The sequence below is a fragment of the Schistosoma haematobium genome, chromosome 4 (assembly GCF_000699445.3).
Source record: "Schistosoma haematobium chromosome 4, whole genome shotgun sequence".
Taxonomy (NCBI): Eukaryota; Metazoa; Platyhelminthes; class Trematoda; order Strigeidida; family Schistosomatidae; genus Schistosoma; species Schistosoma haematobium.
Window position 1 is genome coordinate 26,348,968 of NC_067199.1, and position 22,006 is coordinate 26,370,973.

General features: G+C 30.6%; 2 protein-coding genes across 3 annotated transcripts in view; both read right to left on the reverse strand.

Annotated features, from left to right (window-relative positions):
- Positions 1-5,443: 5,443 nt before the first annotated feature.
- On the reverse strand, positions 5,444-7,202 carry MS3_00007760 (uncharacterized protein; the record flags this gene model as incomplete). Of its 2 annotated transcripts, XM_051216089.1 has the most annotated exons (2): positions 6,126-7,202; positions 5,444-6,095 (listed from the first exon to the last, which is right to left on the reverse strand). In XM_051216089.1, the coding sequence occupies exons 1-2, from the start codon at positions 6,774-6,776 to the stop codon at positions 5,931-5,933; spliced, it is 816 nt and encodes a 271-aa protein (XP_051066645.1). In that variant the 5' UTR covers positions 6,777-7,202. The 2 variants fall into 2 exon arrangements, with proteins under 2 accessions (XP_051066645.1, XP_012795439.3); XM_012939985.3 differs by having other exon boundaries at positions 5,931-7,202.
- A 9,458-nt stretch (positions 7,203-16,660) lies between these two features.
- Positions 16,661-22,006, reverse strand: part of AG8_2 (Severin) — a 30,287-nt gene continuing 24,941 nt past the window's right edge. The window contains exons 8-10 of the mRNA XM_051216090.1: positions 20,938-21,017; positions 19,355-19,529; positions 16,661-17,469 (exon numbers count right to left, since the gene is read on the reverse strand). Coding sequence (XP_051066646.1) covers positions 17,377-17,469; positions 19,355-19,529; positions 20,938-21,017 — 348 coding nt within the window. The 3' untranslated portion in view covers positions 16,661-17,376. The remainder of the gene's footprint in view (positions 17,470-19,354; positions 19,530-20,937; positions 21,018-22,006) is intronic.

Sequence of the window (22,006 nt, forward strand, 5' to 3'; positions counted from 1 at the left end):
CTCTTCAGCGTCGCTCAAAGGTCGTTCATAAATTATGGTCTCACCAAATTTTCTTTTTCAACAATGTCATTTAATAGAACCATATGATCGTATTTTTAATTATTTTTTGCATATAGTAATCTATAATAAAGCCGCGAATTGTTGTGATAGTAAAGGTTAATCTAAATTCAGCTTTACATAATCAAAATAACCCATAGTGTCATTGAATAAGAAAAAGAGAATTCAGCGAAGAAAATTTTCTTTTCGACGAAATCATTTACTTAAGCTGTACATTCGTATATATAGTTATATGGAAAATGTATGTCTATAGAAGGATAAAATGGATTGTATCACAAAAATGGATTCGACAATAAATAACAAATGAGGTTAACGTACTAATCAAGGGGTAAGGAAGAACAAAATTTAAGGGTCAGATAATAGTCCAATTGACAGATTGACAGATATGAAGAAAAACGACAAAACAACAAAGGTCACAATAATAGACTGAATAATAATCAAGAAAACTTGTAAAAGGTAATAATAATAAATGATTAGAGTTTAAAGTGCAAAATAGTAATAATAAAAGTGCATTAAAAAAACCACCTAGAAACATACCCATTAAGGGAATTAGGGCCAGGGAAGGATGAGAGGTTGGATAAATCGTTTCTGCACGCAAAGTTCAGGCTTTAGTTTGTGGATTGCCAATGCCTCTGCGGTGCATAAAATATTTATTCGAACCCCCTTCGATCCAGTTCCTTTGACTCTGTAAACTATTTTAAACGAAGAGTCTTTTGGAGCGATATGTCCACAGTTGATTAAGTGCTCCTGTATAGAACTCGTGATTGTTTTTCGCTCCCCTTTCAAGAGCCAAGCCGGATAATGTTCCGAGATGCGTTTGGATAATGATCGCTTTGTGCGGCCTATGTAACATGCCCCACATGAGCAAGTAAATTTATAGATACACATTGAAGTGGCCCAAAGCGAAAGTTTGTCCTTAACACACCCCAGAATGGTAGGTCGGCTAGAGAAGATGATTCGAAGCTTAGCTGCGTGGAATGTTTTATTCAATTATTTCGAAATCCGTTTATTTAGGATTTCAGCAGCGTCAATGGTATTAAGAAAACCTAACAAGTTGATGACTAAAAAGAAAATACAAATATTTATTAAAACATGTCAGAAACAACTTACAAAATAAAGTATGTTAGGGCGGTGGTAAACCAAAAGATTTGACTGCGCCGCTGTACATTTGGTTTGATGAAGTGCTAAGCCCATGTGTTTCACGTTTCACACACAAAATACAACAGAAGAAACTGCTGTCTAGTATACTTATCCCTTGGGTAGCTATTGGACATTATTTCAACACCATAAGTGATGCATGTTAGCAAAGGAAAAGCGAGTTTCTTGTTTCCATCTGAAGATGTCTTTAGGAACCAATATATCAAGGCTGGCAAGCTTTGCTTAATAAAAGCTCGGTTTACAAAATTTCTTGTTCTAATATGTAGTTGATTTAAATTCTGCAAACTTAGTAAACTATCTGATAGTCACATATACTGTGAATAACGTAAGGCAGCTTATATTAGGACATCCTTGTAAAGTTATCCTTAAAAAATAAAATTTGAATGAAAGAAACATATCGTCTTTTAGTTCCCTTCAAATATGTATATCTTTATAGAGATACCAGAGACTATCACTTTGTTCTTGTTCAAATAATCAGAAACAAGTAAACTGCTATATAAATTAGCTTGTTTCTATTATAATGCTACTTAACCATATTTCCTAGAAAACCGCATTTATTTTCGGAGTCCATAATGTTTAGAACATCCCTACTGAATTGATGTAAAAATCAGTTAATTGAAAATTGATTAGAGGGTATTCAAAACATGTACTGCACAATGGAGACTATTTCGCAAATGCACTGGGATAGCGTATTTTTAGAAAAAAGAAAGATATAATCTCAGATACAAGAATTTCTTAAAGATTGAAGTTCACGTATGAGTACCTTTTTAAGCTAATAAGAAATCAAGGTTCAGCCACTGATTAAGCAATGTATTCTAATATATGCAGTTAAATTTCTCAAGATCAGGTTTATTGTTTCGGTAAACACAATTCTGTTCTGATTTTAAAAAATTAAGCGTAAAATCACTTGAATTATAACTAGATGTTTATTGAGTGCAGATGGTCTAACTAGAATCGCTCACTATACCCAATAATATTACTACCATTAGTATTGTTACTACCTTTGACAACTAGTGGCTCTCTCAAAACATAGTTATTCATTTAGATACGTGTATTAAAGACCCTACATAATAAATACCAACTAACTTATTGTCATGATAGCTTTTAATAAATTAAAATTCATATAATTACCTGTGTTTCAGATTCGTATATATTTTATCGATCTCTGAATGCAAGACCAAATTATCAGTAAACATCAGAATATACCTGATCGTCTCTTCAACATATCCATCTATAACATGGAAATACGTTTTCTGGTAATAGTGTATAAATACTGGTTATTCGCTAAGAAAATCAATAATATGAAGTGATATAATTTAGTCCTCAGGATCAAAAATGATCAAATAACTCTTCAGTAACCTTTCTGTCTACATTAGTAAAGTGGTTTAATAATTGATGTAGGTTTATGAAGACTGGATTTTCCTTTTTCCTGATCATATATGGAGTAATCCTTCGAAGCTATTCCGTAATAGTGTATTTCATTACGCGGTTGTTTTTAGACTGGATTGAAGATAGTCAGTATAAATGTTCAATTCTTTAGTGTATTACTTACTTACGCCTGTTACACCTCGTGGAGGAGCATAGGCCGCCCACCAGCACTCTCCATCCAACCCTGTCCTGAGCAATCCTTTCCAGCTATTTGCAGTTGTTATTCATCCTTCTCACATCTGCTTCTATTTTTCTGACGTAGTGTGTTCTTTGGCCTTCCTTCTTTAGTGTACAATACATTTAAATTCTCTGTGACTTACATAAATATACAATGAAAATTCATATGAATAAAAATTATAATATCAGTTACTTGCAAATTTGTTAAATTGACATGACCTAATTCTGTCAAATACATTAATTAGTCTTCTTTATCTTGATAAATTTCTATTGTTTAGTGTACTATTACTACGAAGTAGCGGAAACATTTACTGTTTAAGATTCAGTATCCATATATGAAATCTAAATAACAACACAGTTTACGAAGAGCATTTCTAGAAGAATAGTGGAACAAACAAATTTTTCAATAAAATCATCATAGCAATCAACCATTCATTAGTTACATCATATATATATATATACAAAACAAAAGGCGTTTTCTAAATGCTTAACTATGTTTTTGCTCAAAACAACAAGATGTTTTGATGATTCAGAAAAGTTTCTATTCTTTGGTCACCGAACGGACTATAGCCAATAACAAGAATTTGCATTAGAGTGAAAGCACTTAAAAAGATAAAATTTCAAGTTTTACAACTAAAAGTTATTTAAACATCTAAATTCATAAATTCAATAGACAACTTCCTGTTCCAAACATAAGAACTGACCAGTTTTCTAATGAATATGAAATGTACTAATTTTCATACTTGAATATTATTCACTACATACGTGACAAATAACACCAAAACATTACGATCATGAAACAACCGAAGTCAGATAACGGTTGAGAACTAGGAAGCACTGGACAGATGTTTCACCCCAATGCGGGACTCCGAAGCAAAGCACATCCGCCACCCTACCGAGGACGGTCTTCATAAACCTCCTTTACTGAATATCAAAGATTTTAAAAAGGAAACCAATAAGCTGATATCTGTGGGTGTGATTTGTACATTATAATTACGTTTCAGATACAGATTTATTATTGGTATGATGGCTGTAGAGGATGTTTAATTTCATTGACATTACGAACCGATTTAAGTTAGGGTCGTAGATGCCCACAGCTGAGGAGTACCGTACTCGGACAAGAAAATGTTCAGTGTTTTCAGGTTTTAGTAGTGTTTAACTTAGATCGGTTAGTGTTCACGATAAAAATTTACTGATTTGTCATCGATGAGTTTATATCGTCAGCCAAATTTCCTATTTTTCTCTTAACGATTTTAAGCAAATTATTATATCGAGACAACCTCTATCACTAAGTACAGGTTAGTATGCAATCAAGATTTGGGCCCAGAGACCAACTTATGAGGTCAAGGTCAGTCAATCACATGGTTATGTGATCAATCCAACAATAAAAGCTAGTGAGAACGCAAAGGATACATAACAAAAATCAAGAACCAATACTGTCATCATAACTGACTATTTCAGGACTGTTTTCGAAAACATGTTAATTTTTAAGTACCATGTGATGATGTCAAACATAACGTCGATAAAAGTTTTTCACTCACATCATACGGCTAATATGATGCAAAAATACGAATCCCATTCGCTTTAGTTACACGATTTTTGCATTACTCCATAGCGTTAAGTTTCATCAAGTCTCATGGTAAACAAATCATGATGCCCAGCTAATCCACAACCTCAGTAATCACTGATTTATGAAATTTCCTTTTACAACACCAGATAAATAAGCTTTCCCGTCATTTTTTTGACTTAGAAATCAGCACTCTTTAATGAAATCAATACCTTTTTAGTTATTCATTTAGTCAAAAGTTATCTTCATGTCACTTTTAATTTTGCGGGATTTTATTCATAGCTTTCGTTAATGAATCTATCACCAGTAACAAATATGATAAGGCCAAATTAAAATATGACAAGCCTCAGTAGTTATTAAACAACTAACAATGCATGGACCAGTATTTTTATTGAAAAAATAAAATTCTCAGTATAGGGTTGTGAAGATTTTTGAGTTTAGATCGATATCATGAATGGATCAATGTTAAACCACCAGTGAAAACCCGGAATCAGTGAACGGCTGTTTTATCCTAATATGGGACTCATCAGCAGTGCGCATCCACGATCCCGCACTTGGGACTCGAACCATGGACATTGACCGATTCATGATATTAATCTAAACTCGAGAATCTCCACAACCTCATACTGATAATCATCATTTTCTCGCTAGTGACTAGCTTCAAGATGAATTTCGTGGAGTTCTGGTGAGAAGCCGTGACCAGTGGAGTTCAAACGTGTCTGTTGTGACGCAGTTACTCCCAGAAGACAATGGTGGACGATCGCGCAATATCGTGGATTGGTTAACATTGGACATTATTACTGTTGGATACCAGCTCAGTGGTCTAGAGGTTGTGTTCGAGCGTGAGATCTAAGGTCTTCATTTCAAGTCCAGCGTACGAGATCGTGGACGCCACCTATGTGGAACCCCACACAAGGACGAAAAGGCCGTTCAGTGTTTCCAGGCCTCCAGTGGTGGACTGACATTGATCCGTTCATGATATCAATCTAGAATAAAACTGTTTATTTGAGATAATTTTAATGTTTTTTATAAAACTATTCCTCAAAAAACTGAAAATTCTGTAAACAGATTTCATTTATTTTATTTCATTTGATCAAATTTACAATGTATGTAGAATAATCAATTAACTCTTTGTAAATAATGAAAGGAGAGTTATCTAATTATTCATTTCCATAGTTACAATTCAATCACACTTTTGTTATATGTTTTAACTTTTTAAAAATATTGTAAATCAGAAAACAGGAAGCATAATGACATAAAAGAAAGGTATTGAAAAGATAATATAGATTGAATCAAACTGAGTAAGAAGTTTTCATAATATTAATAATAATGAATTTAGATAAAAGAAGATTGTCATGTAAAATAACCATGGTAACGAATAATTATTTTCAGCACATATATCAATAATACTGTGAACTTCTGGAACTGTTGAAATTTATTTTTATACAATGAGCATCATTCTAAGTATTCCTTTTAAACTTTAAGGAAATGAACGATGCATAAAACATTTATTAATTAAACTTATTATTCGAAGTTGAAGTAATTAGATTTTGGTATTGTTATTATCATTATTTCTGTACAAACCCCAGTTGATCATTTTTGCAAAATTATCATAATCCATTCCATTAGAAGTTGTTAACCATACTCTCCATTGAGCATTAGGTATCTTTAATATCATCTGTTCTCCTAAACTGTCAAATGTAGAATTCTTAAATAAAATACATTGTAATTTACTCACAAGATCTACAAGAGTGATACATTCCTCCTCACCATTTTCATTACCTGCTCCAATAATCAATAAACTTTGATAAACATTTAAATCATTCAATATTATTATAATTTCTTTAGTAATTTGTTCCCAATCTAAATCATCAATTATTGATTTTCTTATATCAAGTATATATAATATAAGATGACAATCTTTTAATAAAATACTAATCTCTGGTAACAAATTAATTTTGTCATTATTACAATCAATTTCTTCATTATTAAGTAAATATTTACCAGATATTCTATTTTTATCCGGTAATAATTCACCATTTTGTGGAATAATACAAGTCATTTTAATTAATGTATTGAATGAATAATTATTTAATTTAGGTAATTGTATCATTATATTTTTTCCAATTAAATTACTTTTTATACCTAAATAAGAATTAGTAATAATAAAATCATCTGGTAATTGATCCATTATTGACCAATTCAATATATGTTTAATAATATAACGATTAAGAATTGATGAATCTATACCAGGACCAATCATAATACATTTATAATAATCTATACTATGTTCATTATGATATACATGAACATCATTATTATTACTATTATTATTATTATTATTATTATCATTTGATAATAATTGTAAATAATAAAATAATTTTCTCATATAATAACCTGATTTATTATGTAATTGTTTATTATATTGTTTTATTGATTTTTTTCAATCAATATATTTATATCATAGATTCCACATAATTTTAATAAATTCAATAAATTTGAATCAATCCAATTAAATTTTTGTAATTTTTTATAACATTTTGGTAACCATAAATAAATATCATTAATTAATACATGCCATTGTTTACAAACAAGTGAACAATTATTTAGATCATTAATATCAAGTTGATTATAAATTTGATATAATATTTCTATAGGTATTGAATACATTGAAATAATCAATTAATAATAATCAATAATAATATTTTTTGTAGTTTTGTTGTTATTTATTACTGTTTTAATGTATTTAATAAATTATGAATGCATAAATGAAAAAATTTAAAGAAACCAACATTGTTGTTTAACTGAACGTTTACAAATCAACCAAAAATAATAAATAAAAAGCGAACTATGTAGTTTGTACTGTTTATTAATTTTTTTCTTTCTTTCCAGTTCAAACCAATCCAGTTACAAATTTTAATTTAATTTAATTATTTATTTTTTTGATTGGATAAAATTTACTTTATTGATAAATATTATTTGTCAGAAGGGGTTTGTGGAGATTTTAGAAATTTTCACAGATTGAACTCATGAGTTAGTTGAAGCTAGACCAACATGGAAAACCTGGAAGCACTGGACGGCCATTTCGTCCTAGTATGGGACTTTTCAGCAGTGCGCATCCACGATCAGCTCACTGAAGACAATGGTATACGGTGGTGCAACTTCGTGGATTGGTTGAAGTTAGACATTACCACCGTTGGATGACGGCTCAGTGGTCTAATGGTTAGGTGCTCGCGCGCGAAACCAGTAGGTCCTGGGTTCGAGTCTCGCGGGGTGTGGGATCGTGGATGCGCACTGCTGAGAAGTCCCATACTAGGACGAAATGGCCGTCCAGTGCTTCCAGGTTTTCTATGGTGGTCTAGCTTCAATTGGCTCATGATTTCAATCTGTGAAAATATTATTTATGTTGTATTGAATAAATATAAAGATTGATTTGAATATAATATGAATGATTAAATGGGATGAATTTTTTATTATATAAATGGAAATATATGATAGTTTGATATACAAATAACTATTATGTAGGCATAATAATGTGATAATAGAAATAGAAGATTAATTATGTCATACAATTAGGCGTCGTTCGAAAGTTGAAATGTTATTAATTAGAGAAAAATTTTAATGAAAACAAATAGTGTAAAATTTAATTGATTCCTATTACTGTTAATTGGTAAAGTTTAGTAATGGAATCTGGTGTTTTATACTGATACTAATATACAATGTACCAATACGTGGGCCCAACTGGCTACCCGAGTAAAATGGCTGAGTCAAAAAGAAAATTGACAAACTCCCATAGAAAATGAATCCGTCACTGGTGCATGTCTGATTGGTGTGAAACGTAAGCCATTTCTTCACAAGTGGCGTGGACTTATCATTTGGCCGATTTTTTGGATAGCTGAATATATCAGAATCTAGAATGTACATTTTCTGGGATCTGGAAAATTTCAGCCGATATATTGACATACTAACACGTTATTTTTCTTATTATCTCCCTTCGTTAGCATAATGCCATATCATCAAATTTTTTCAAAATTTAGAAACGCTTTTTATCAAAAAGCGACTAATTATTAATAAATTTTAGAATTTTTGACCAATGCTTTTCATGATTGAATCATCCAACGCAAGTTGGTAGACTAGGCCGTAAATAATTTTTGAAAGTTGACAACCGTAAAGTAAGTGATGCATTATGTAAAATGAAAGACAAAATATACAAACAATCAATTCAGCTGACTATGCAATGAAGATAGAATAACAACGTAATCTGGAAACAAAATGTTGTCCGTTTTGGTATTTTTTATGACAATTACCCGGCGAACAAAGAGTAAAACAAATGGGTTATGAACATTATTATTTATATTTTCCAAATATTCATATTGCGAACCGAATTAATAGTACTGTCTTGACATATGGACTTTTGAAAAACTGTCAAAATAATGGGTGAATTTACAAAGCTGATTGAATTTTAAAATTGAATGTTTGTATTTCACTTTATTAAAGAGTTTTTGCTAAGTTGTAATCTAAATAGAAACACCAATACTTGGATTGTGATATTTTTTAGCTAAGGTTTTTTAAAAATATAGAAATATGAAGTTGAAATGGTGAGACTGTAATTTATGGACGACCTATGAGCAACGCTAAAGTGACCTTGAGAGTGCCGACATAATAATTAGGACTAGATGAAGGTTATGAACCAGTGTAGGTAATTAGAATTATGAGTTTATAGAAAAGGTTAAGAATTACATTTAGGGTTTCCATCACGAAAGGACATCAGCTATAATGCCAAAACGGTATTTCGCCAAATGGATGAGTGAATTTCGCGCCAAAATCCAAGACCTGTTACCTTATTCCTGATTGATTCGCCCATAAATTATAGTCTCGCCGTTTGAGTTTCTTTCCTAGCCTATATTCAAACTATAACTGATTTGTAAACTTTGGCAAAATATATCAACGTATCTGACCAGCAAGCTCACATATCAACGTTTATTAAGTGATTTAATCCTTAAATTAATAAGATAATAATAATAATGGTAATAATACTATAAATAAAATCATGACATTCAAGATTTCTCTGGATAAAACTCAAACCTGCAATTTTTATCTTCGACACACTATCAATCTGTTTCATGCTAAATCAAATATAATAGAAAACATAAGTTTTGAATTTTAATAATATGGCTAGTTCACTATTTCCGATTATTTTATCCATACACAAAAATCATTAGCTTATATTTGAGGAACATCAGGAAACTTAAAAATGATCTGGCTTGTTTATTTTTTTCTTTACAAGTATGATGAAATAACAAATACAGTCCTTTTTTCAATGTTTTATTTTATAATACTTCATACAAATTCATTTACTATGATGCACTACATGTTCAAATCCAACCAAAATATGAATGGTAAGTATAGAAATATGAAATAAAAGACACAGTAGAGCAGTACAGAACATAAAATTGAGATTTATTGACTTAAATAAAATTTAGTGTATTCTAAAATAAGCATACAACTGAGATAATAGGAATAGGCAAATTTTTAAAACTTAAATCAATCTAGTTACTATTTCATGATCGATTTAAAGCTACAATATAATTGATAATTCAAGCCCTTTCTTCCAATAAAACTTTTATATTGTATATTATCAAGTTACTGCTCTATTTGGTGATATCCAATCTTAGAATTTTAGAGCATTTTACTACTCTGGTCAACAATGAACGTTTTTGATAGACTGTCATTACTAGTTTCATAATATAGATATCAGTTGTAATAGTCAATCCATACCCATGATTACATGAATCAACTTAGTTCATAGCTAATCATAGAATTTTTCTTTCTATTGTGATAATACATGAATACATTTTCACAAACTTAGATTAAAATCACTCAGTATATTAAAATCCAATCTCTAGCATTAGTTAGTATCGATAGACTCATCAGCTGTATATACACACTTGAATACTGATTTATCTGACTAAGCAAATTAAAGAAATCGGTTTTATTATTTATTAATTTCAAAAGATCTTTTGTGGATATGATAGTAATTTTAAAAGTTGAGATCATGAGTCAATTGAAGCTAGACTACCATAAAAGACCTGAAAGCATTGAACGGCCATTTCTTCCTAATGACGAGTTTCACAATAGCACGAAACGGATGTCCAGTGCTTTCAGGTTTTCCATGGTGGTTTAGTTTCAACTGACTCATGATTTCAACCATTATAATTATTTATTAATCGATGAAGCCTTTATATAATTTCTTAAGTTCATATCTTTGTTTAAACTTCAATGAATAAATTTCAGTCATCTATATACTGTGGTAGATTAGCTTTTAGTTCTCAATATTACTGGTAAATGTAAACAATAAAAAGTGATATTTCTTATCATATAAAAACATTATTATTTTACTATAAACAATGAAACTGCATCTTGGCATTCTTATTCAAAGAGTCTTAGTATCTCTCTGTATAAATTAGTTATTTTTGTTTTTTTTCTCTTTTTTAAATACCAACATTAAATATGATCTTCATTAATCAACATACCATAATGATTACTTTCTTTAACTTATTAGTTATATTGTGTTTTGTAATTTAGACTAAAATGAAGTGATATAATTTTAATTATTTAGAAATTATGGTCCCATTTCTTTTTTATGTTACCTAAAGTTATAAGGTCATTTATAGACTGAAAATTTGTAAAAAAAAACAGAATGGTTATTTTAGTGTCATCTTATGATTTTGTTGTTTGTCTTTTTCTACGTATACTAACCATTATTTTAATAAATGTCTACAATGAGAGAATTAATTAACTTACAGGTATTATAATATGCTAGGTGGATTATGACTGGTAGTGTAATTCAAGTAATATTTAATCTTATTCAGGACTCATTAGTTGTAGATACCTGTAACCCAGTATTGACATTTTTAATGGGACTTGAACTCAGTATTTTTGGTTGTAAACGTATAAAGTCTTATCCACGCAGTTACTGGGTCAAAAAATTCATTATTGTGATGCTTAGGTTAATATTTGGATAGGTTTACATTATTCCGTTCTTGTTATGATCATTATGGACTATTTTTATCAGTCTTTTCTGGTATATGTCAACAACATTACAGTATTTTTATCATCAATACATTTAATAAGATACTGATGATGATAAAAATAATGATAGCTTACTCATGCTTTAAATGTTTATTTCTGAATTAAATAAATGTTAGAAGAGAGAATTGTTAACTAAAAAGATTAATTATGTTGTCAAGTCATTAAAACTATCATTTATATTCAGGTAGCAGAACTTGTAAAATGATTGTCGAATAACGATTAAACTTATAAACCATAAAAGCAACAATGACCCATCATATTACGTATTAATTTTACAACTGACTGAAAATTCAGGAATACTAAATGACTACAATGTTATAGTTTTATAATTCTCATAATTATTAGTTTTTTTCTTCCCTTTATTTACAATGGTAACTGTTAGGTTTTGACTAGGTATTTTATAATCAACTTGACTTTCATGTAGCTTAACTCTTCTTTTAATTATTAACAACTTGAACTCCAAAATGATGTAAACCTATTTACAAAACATATGTTTGGTAAACATGGTTTCTAATCCCTTAGTAATTGAATATAGATCAAACTGAACATCATATTTAAACTACGAAGTGATCAGTTATTTCTTGTTGCGATTCCATTCGGTTGATTTTTAGTTGTTCACTATCACGTATCCACATATAACTGAAAATGATGTTTCTCCAGGTTTTCAGTGCTTCTTTAGCTTCAGTTTCATCTGGGCAACCACCAGTTAATGGTGTCAGTTTCTCTATTGGTTTGAACATCTTCCATTACCTTCTGAATTTTTTATCGATGAAGATGTGATCGATCTCGTTCTGTGTAGCGTGGTCCGGTGAGACACATACAGCTTTATGTATACACTTGTTGAGGAATATAATGCCACTTATAATCATTTTGTTGAAGGTAATGAGATTCTCAAATCTCTGACCTTTTTTCTTCCTTTCTCCCAATCTATTTCGTCTAAAGACGTCTTCACACGTGATCATGAAGTTTTGTAATGTTCATAGGTTTTCTTACAGCCTCAAATATTTTCACTTAATCAGAAAATTTGGTTTCTGCCTACACTTTTGTTTTTCAGAATAAATAACGCCTAAAAGCTTTATTATTCGACAGATAAGGATTGTTCTTGCTTATTTTAATTTTAAATGATAATACCATACTTTTTGGATAATCGCATTTTTCCATACTTCATACTCGTATTTTGATTGTTGAATTGAGATTTCTTAACGGGATACCATGGAAACACCGTTTGAAAGAGATAAACAAATGCATTTCACTGTCAATCTAGTGTATTTTATTATCGAGATTTATGAATGTTTCACGCCAAACTGAATTAACATTAACTTTTGAATGAGCGAGACTTCATTTGATTTATTACGTTCACTTTTTCCGATGTTTAAATACATCCCTATGTTGGTTTTAATTTACTTAATCAATCATCTTCAAACAAACTTCTGACTGTTGTGATCTGCTGTAGCAAACATTGTTGAAGATCACGTTCAGAGTACATGATTTACACCTTCCATAAATCTCTATAGGCGTAAAATCTGTTTAAAAATAAAAATAGCTTTTTAAACACACTAGTAAGACATTTAAATCAAATATATGATAGATGCTTTGATAAGAAGTAAAAATGGCATCATTTCTAATGTAAAATGATATTTTCTAGTCATAAATTTCAGTAACTTCAAATTAAGGAAGTCTTTGATGACATGTGTCTACATGAAATAGAAACTGCTCAATATTGTTTTCCCATCAATCTCTTAATAAACAGAAACCACTCAAGATCTAATAATTACCGATAAAAGAGATCAAATAATCCCTAATCGTTTGTAAGGTTATTTTCTTGAATGAAGAAAACTTCGCTCTCAAATAATAAGGTCTTCATTGGAATGATTAATAAATACGTTTCAATCTTTTCTTCTTTAATATAGAACTATATAATTACATATAAAATGAACCATAAATGAATGTCTTCCTTCTGAATATTCAGTACGTCATATGCACATGGCTGTCAATGTTGCTACTCTACGTTTCTCAATTAACTGAATAAGCTAATAAAATCAATTAGCGTGTTATGTCTCGATACCGATATTTTTACAATTTCACCTTAGAATGGAAAGACTAAAGCATATACTGCTCTAGTTTCTAGCTGATTTATTTACTATGGAGGTTTTAGGTTATCCAATGTTACGGATTTTGATGGATCTGATCAACTGTATTTTCCATATGATGTCATAGTAATCAATTAATCACATGCTAGTGCTAATTTTGGTCTTTATACACACGAAAAAGTAATGGAAACAAATATTTTGCAAGGATGTATTAAGCTGTAACCTCAAATACTAGGAGGGTGAATATATTCTTACCTTGTCATCAAGTAACTTTGTCTTATCCAAATCTTAATACAATCAACATACTGAAGTTTGATATTAAAATGATTTTATGCTAATTAGCAAAACCAATCTGATATATAAACATTCTGGAACTTATGCATAAACAGAGATACTTGTTTTTTTCGGATAAATGGATTATATTTAAATAATATATTAGTAGATCAAATCAACGTTAAGTTGAATTTAATCTCAGAAGTTAACATTTTAACAGATTTCTTCTTTTGAAATCGTAACATTTACTTCAACGTTTGACTACTTGTATTTATTTGAGTAGTCCAAAAATAATCGAAAAAGTGCTTTGGGATTTATAATACAAAAAGATAACATTCAGTAATAAGAAACATTAAAATGAGAAATAAACTACTTAGGACCTTCCAGTCAATTTTTTGGTGAGATATATCAACAAAGAGTTTTATCTCCAATAATTATGATGAAGTGATAAAGTTAAATGTAGTCCATTTATCAAGATATCACATAATCTCACAATAGTTAAATGATTTCACATGTATATCCCATTAAGCAAATGTGAATACACTTTTTTCCAAATCATTCTAGAAAGTTATGAATCCATTCCTCAATCTATAAAGTCGGATTCATATTAAACTATTTGTATGATATGATGAAAAGACGGTTTTAATTGTATTATGCAGATTTATCAAAGGGATTAATTGTTTTTAATTAAACTACTTACGTAGTTTCATAATCTTAAAAAAAATGAGTTGATGACTGTGATGTCATATGGCAATATGCAAATATTTAATGAATTTGTTTGTGTGAATGAAAGTTTAATCATTTAACTTCACGTAAATAGCTTTGTTTTGTTCTGTTCAAATGCAGAATTTAACAGACTACCTCTTTCTAATAACATAACAACAAATCCAGTTATGTGTCATTCAGTTGATGTATTTAATTAAACTACTAAGAATAATTTTTGCCTGAGAAAAAATGATTTAGTGAATTGAACAACAACTATATCGTAATTGAGACTTTGAAACAACACACTTGTCCTTTAACAGCGACATGATTGAAAAGCAATAGATCTACACCGCATCAAAATAACAAGGCCAATACATTACTATGATACTGATAGTTATTATAGTGTTGGTAACAATTATTAGTAATAATATGTTTATCATTATTTTCATTATTTTTGTTGATCTTATGATGTAGAGGAATGAGAACTACAAATTATTATGATGTGGACATGTTACCTTACATGCTACTCAATAGTTGTTCGTGAAGACGAAATGGTTTGAAAGTTTTAGAGTGGATCAGCGTTCTTTTTTCAGTGGTCCAACAGGTTAAATAATTCACACTTAGATAATCGAAAGGCTGTAGGAATAATACTCAGCTAACGGATGTTAATTATTTGCCGCTTATTGAATAAGGGACTAATTTGTACACTGTACTTATATGGAATAAGGTGATACACCCAAGTTTTGATGATATTCCTTTGAGGCTACTCTATATAGTTGAACTCGAATTTGTTTAGTTCTCCTATTATTTAATTACTATTGTCAAAATTAGGAACAGAGATTGTCGTAAAGGCGGCAATTGTAAGTATCGGTATAGACAATCATTCGAAGACATGATGTTTGTATTGATTATTGAACCTCGCACAATACACCAACTTATTTCCAGTGTCTTCTCTTGTCTTCATGCACTGATACATTCGTGATTACTAGTGTATGTCCAACAGAATAAACAGTTTTCCTGGGAGAGCGCGAAACCTAGATCCAAGCCTTTATAGACACTTGAATACCTAAACGATGAGATCGAAACGATATATGTCCGCTAAATTAACACGCATTTCCTCTACCACCAATTATTTCTGGAAAGTAAAGAAGAATGGAGCGTTAGTTCATCATATTTTGTTTTATGAACTTAACTGCCAATGAAAGTATAGTTCTTTTGAATACCCTTACACACACTACATTTCAAAAAACCTTATTTCAGACGTTGTTAATTATTATACATCAAGTATGCCTCACAAACGATTGTGAATGTCGACATTAAATAGCAACTACTAGGCGCCAAGTCCAAATCTGAAACTTAAAATCTCGTGTTACATACACAACCAACGATTTATAACAATTAACTGCAATAGTGTTATTAGTGATAACTCTTCTAATTGAAAGCTAGATTCGGTTCCTAACCTCTTCTAGTAACCCCCACGCTAGATCTACACAGCAACTTAAACACAACAGAAAAGCTGCGTAATGCAGGAGAAACGCTTCATTTCTCCTCATTTGTATTTTCTCATGGCTTATGCTCCTTACTGATTGGCTGTCGTCTCTTGCAAGTTGCTAACTTTCAAGTGTCCCAATATTGTGTTTCATTCTTATGTTTACAGAGTTGTTCTAATTCAACTTTCTCTTGGCTAAATATGAAGTTTTTCAATACATTTTGACTTCAAGTATTCCGTCATAATTGCAAATTGTGTGTTAAGTGGTATAATACTGAGTGAAAAATAAATCCAATCTGTATTAAAATTATCTCAACTCGTTAGTAGTTAGAAATTATAGTAAACCCAACTGGAAATCAAGTCTCAAAATACAACAGAAAGGAATATTCAAGATTCATTCTGTTATATCCATAGGAAGAAGTGAGTGGTAACTGCTAAGATCTATTTATAGACTGTTATTACATATATTCTTATCGTATAACTACTAAATATGTATATTATATGCATATCAATATTCCTTTTATTATAAGCTTCCATTTAACCTGCTGACTACTATTGTACGATTTACTATTCTTAAGTTATAGTTATCATTATCAAGGTTTAACTTGATAATTTCAAATAAATCGAGCATTGAGTAGATTGTTATAAACTTGATTTTCTGACATTTCGTGACTCCGTGTAAGCCACTTTAGAGAATAAATAACCAAATTAAATTAACCCAAGTTATTCCCAATTTATCAGTTACAGTATCTCACAGTCACGGATACTTAGAGCCTGATTTTTTGTAATTGTTATTTCCTGTTTTTTGGTATGATACAGTCTGATTTGCTTGTATATAAACTGCTTATGTTTGTAATACACGATTCATATAGTGGAGGCTGATATTGATGTTCTGGATTGAACCGAGTGGTTTAGGCGAGAAGCTACTATCTCTGAGGATCAATAAGAACTCTGAGTTGACTCTAAGCTGCTCATGTTAGTTAATGCGTCATTGGTCCGATCATGGAAGTCGGTGTTTTTAATTGGCGATTTAGTCATTTGATATATTAACAGGCTATAAGGACATAACACATTAGGAAGAAAAACAATTATTTATTTGAAAACACATAACACATAATATTCAAACCAATATTGGTTGAATAAATAACGAGATAAGATAATTAAGGTACAAATAAATAGTATTCATGCATATAATAATACACTTTATAAGTGTAAATATAACTTCAGAATATATTGTAATGATATTATGAATACTGACAGAATTAATATTACTTGAAATCTCAGTCCATTTAATTAAAGTTGACATGATCATTCACCTTTTTTCTAACTGCTATTCAATACTATTCGAGCAGTTTATCCAATTCTTTCGATTTACGATTATTCGATACAACAGTGATTGGAGCGAATGGATGATCAGTTTTTTGTAAGTAATCCTAATAATTAGAAAATAAATAAATAACAAGAAATAATTAAGATGAGATAATTAAGATTACAAAATGTGAAATTTTTCACTCTTGAGATGTTAAGCACAACTCCTCAAAAGTATCTAGCTGACGTAATTCGGGGAATATATGTAAAGAATAGCTATGTGGCCAACAGCAACTAGCTTAGAGATGAAACCATATCTCACTAAAGTATTCAATTTCAGACCTAAACAGCAACATACCGATGACGTTCGATGACGATAGTGCTGTGTATTAAAATTTGGTTGAAAATGAGAATTCATAATCGGTTTCAAAGTGTTTTACTGAGACAACAAATCGGATTTCATGTCATATGGTCTCCGTGAATGTGTACAACTAACAGACAGTTTCCCGGATGATATCAGTTTACCAGCTAAACTATTGTCAATTTGAATACTAGCAGCTTACACAGATCACACGAAATGCTTTTCCTACCAGTTATTTTGTTCAAAGATATCTAAAGTGAATAAATTCACACTCAAACACTAACAATCTAATGTGATTAGTTAATTACAAATTAATTTGTTTATTGTACTTATAAATATGATTGTATCATTTTCATAAGTGTATAATGCATAATCAAACAAACACACACACACGCATGCATACATAATGTAAGTCGATGTAGATATATCTTTACATATTCAAATGGTACAAAATAGGTTCTATTGAATTAACATTATTCAACCTTCTGATAAATGTCATGGAGTAACACACAGCACATGTACTAACAATATTTGTAACAAGTAAGTACATCCCTGTGTCTACGTGTGTATGTATGTAATACAACCCATAATAACACGAATTATGAATTAGTTCCAATATGATACAAAAGTATGTATCAGAAAAAATGTTTTGTTCTTTAAGTTTCGGTTCGTAACTGAGGTAATTTCAATAAAATATTAAGTTGAAGACTAAAGAAAATCAACCAAACACTTATACATTTTTAGCAGATTGTTCGAAACGCGTTAACTCGATAGAACATATACGAAGCTATGTGAGATAATAAACGATTAGATCATAGTGGAGTCAGACAACTAGTAACTAAATAAACATGGAAACCAACAAACGGATTTTCTTATCACATATGAAGGACATATCGGAAATCGCAAGACTATTAAAGCAGCTTGGAATAGGGGTAACCTACAAACCAGCTTCATCACTCCTCTCAATCTTATGTAAACACAAGGATGAGATGACAAAAGAATAAAGGTTAAACATCATGTACGAAATAAATCGTTACAACTGTGAGAAACATTATGGCTGGCAAGTTGGCCACCCTCTTCGAATTCTTCTGCAAGGACATCAACTAGCTGTCTTCGCTTATATCAGCGAATGTAGACAATTGTAGATATGCGTTCGACTGCAAAAATGATGAGATCTTGAACAGAGAGACTACTTAGAAGACCAGAAAATTTGAAGAAGCTTAGCACTGAGCTCAATCAGCAATCAACAAACATATTGAAATCCATTCAACTTACCGAACATTTGGAAAGATCTTGTAAAACCATAACGTTAAGAATCAGATCAATAGCGTGAAGATAATCAAAATAAATATGCAAGCAACGACAAAACAAGGGTTAGAAGCAACTAACCAACATCAAAGTCGACAGAAAAAGCTGTTAGTCATAAAACGGAGAAATTAAAATAGATCACTCTTATTTGAAAGTTTGTGCTAATAATGATGTCCAGAGTGATAATGAAAGCTTCATAATTAAATCAACCTGCTCAGAGACCTAAGGTCGTACGGAATTCATTATCCCTAATTAAATGAATTACAAATGAAGTACAATTTTATTACAAAAATATCAAACTAAAAAAACAAATCTTTAACTGTAAATTTCAAATGAATTACATGTGCATGAGATAATGCATCCAATTTTTCCCGTCTACTACATTTCACTCCAATATAAACAAATAGAGATTGTCCACTGTCAATGAGATACACATCGTTTTCTGTTAGGGACGCTTTCGGCAATGCATTTTCACATACAAGTGAAATCTCCATTTTACCACTTTCATCTGAAACTCTATAAAAAATTGGAAAAGTAAAAGAAAAAAATTGGGTGTATGGTGAAAAATGAGTCAAACAGGTTTGAAATATTGGTGAACTGAACTCTTGTGGAAAATAATGTAACAAGTGTGAATGTGAACGTGAATTCTTATTACTATATGGATCGATCCATAAAAGGATGGAATCTCTCTGACTAATATCCTATTGCTAGCTGATGATGGTATAAACAAGCAATGTTACATGAATTGATTAAATAAAAATGCTAATCAACAGGATGATGGGTTGAAACTTTTTTCAGTTTGCAGATAGTTTCACATAAGATTGTATCATCAGGGCTAGATTAACAATGTTTAAGAAGTGAGTACTAAACACAATAATAATTCACTAAGTGGTCACATGTTGAATCACAAATAAATTACAGCTCAATGATTTAAATTATCGAATTGTGTGTGTCAATTGCCGTATTATATAGTCCATATTTGTTCAAATGTGTATTAGAAGAATCTCGATCATTCATAATTAGAAAACTGAAGTAGGCCAGCCGATCCTTTAATCAAGCTTTAACAAATTCACAGACTAATTGAGTCGAAGTTAGAATTAGCCACAATGATACCGTGCTATTAGTAGTAGTGATGAATAGTCAGTTAAGTTCAATAAAGTAACAATAGAAAGCTATTGATAACTAATCCGTGGACTACTTACACTTAATGCATAAATTCGCCTCAGATTTATCAACAGAAATTCGTCAATCCAAGTGACGTGGGAAAGATATTTATTGATTTTTGTCGAAGAATTGTTTAGTCACAAATTCTTAGACGGTAATTACTCATTAATCAAATTGTTTGAACTTAACTTGATATGACGGGTGAGAAAGAACTTCTTTAGGTCAATATTTATTGTATCAATTCAGTAACAACTTTGTTCAATATAACTAGAGTGGACTTTCGGTTTGTTTGACAAGTACATTCCCTGTATTTTTACAGTAACTCCATGTATTTCTCCCAATGTGGTATTATTAAGTGTAATACGATAAATAAATAATTGTATTTTAGTCAAACAACGATGTGATTTTGAGGACTTGTTTGGTGACGTGTTTTTGAAGAGTCAATAAACCTTCATTGCATGAGTTTTGTATGTTCTTACTTTGCATCATGGCAATCGCAATGATTCGAGTCTCAAAGTATAAGCAGTAAGACTGAGAACTCAGCAGAGTTTATACGTACGTAATAGCGACGACAACCATGGACATTAACAAAGACCCACTACAAACACAGCAGCGGCGCTGAATATATGAAAGTAGGACCGCGGATATAATATCAACTATATTCCACTTTAATATTAAATATGGGCGTAAAAGTGGTCATCTAATGATCAATAAACAATATGATTAACTTTTACATAGATAAATATTTAGAAACAATTACCTGTAAATTACTTTCTTGCCTATTTTTTGTTCAACTTTTTTTTCTATTGCAACGTCTGGCAATAAACTAATGAACTTTTTCTGTATAAAACAAAGAAAAAAAATGAATGAAACAGAAACACATGTATACCAGTGATTATTGTATGCAACTGTCCCTTTTTATAATAAACAGATTTTAGTAATAATAATGATAATAATAATAATAATAATAATAATACATTTTAAGCAGAAATGAAATTGATCTAGATGAAGAATAGGCAGAATTTTGTGTTCTTTAGGTCTTATGTAAATCACTGTTCGCAGTAAGAAACGATTGTAACGATTGGATAAGATTCAGTTCTAATAGTTAAACGTCAATCGTTTTATTTAAGTAATCTGTTGCTTTATTTAAAGTGGAAATTAGTTTCCTAGTTTATTCTTACATTGAAGATAAAATTCAAATTGTTTCAGGTCCTAGTCATAAGTTGGTAAGTACGGGGTACTGAAAAACTTGAAGTTTGTTTAGTTAATTTAAGTTATAACACACTGTCTCAATATTATAGCTGAAATGTAAATTCCTTTTTAGTATGGAGGGTTTGTGGAGATTGTAGGCTTCCCATAATGTAAACCATGAACTGATCTTGGTTAAAACCACCATTGAAAACTGGAAAGCACTAGACAGTCGTTTTATCGAAGTATAGAACAACCCGGGAGTACACATTCACGACCCCACTACCAGGGATAGACCTTCAGTTTTGTACACAAACCCTTAACCTTTAGACCAATATGTTGTATTGAAGAATCGCAAATACGCTTTGTTAACATCTAATATGATTATGATAACTACATCAACTAAAAAGCGTGAAATCTCCAAAGCCATCATAATGCTTTCGTTTCTGATGGATGAAAATTCAAAAACACTTATAATCCATACAATGCAGATATCAGGTGACTAGTAGTGATAATGCTATCATGGCTCTTATGGCATCTACAGTTACTATGAGCATGATTCATTTCGATATGTTACTTTATTATCTTATTATTATAACGGAACGAATATTTTAGAAGTTGGAAACGGTTTTTAGAACTAT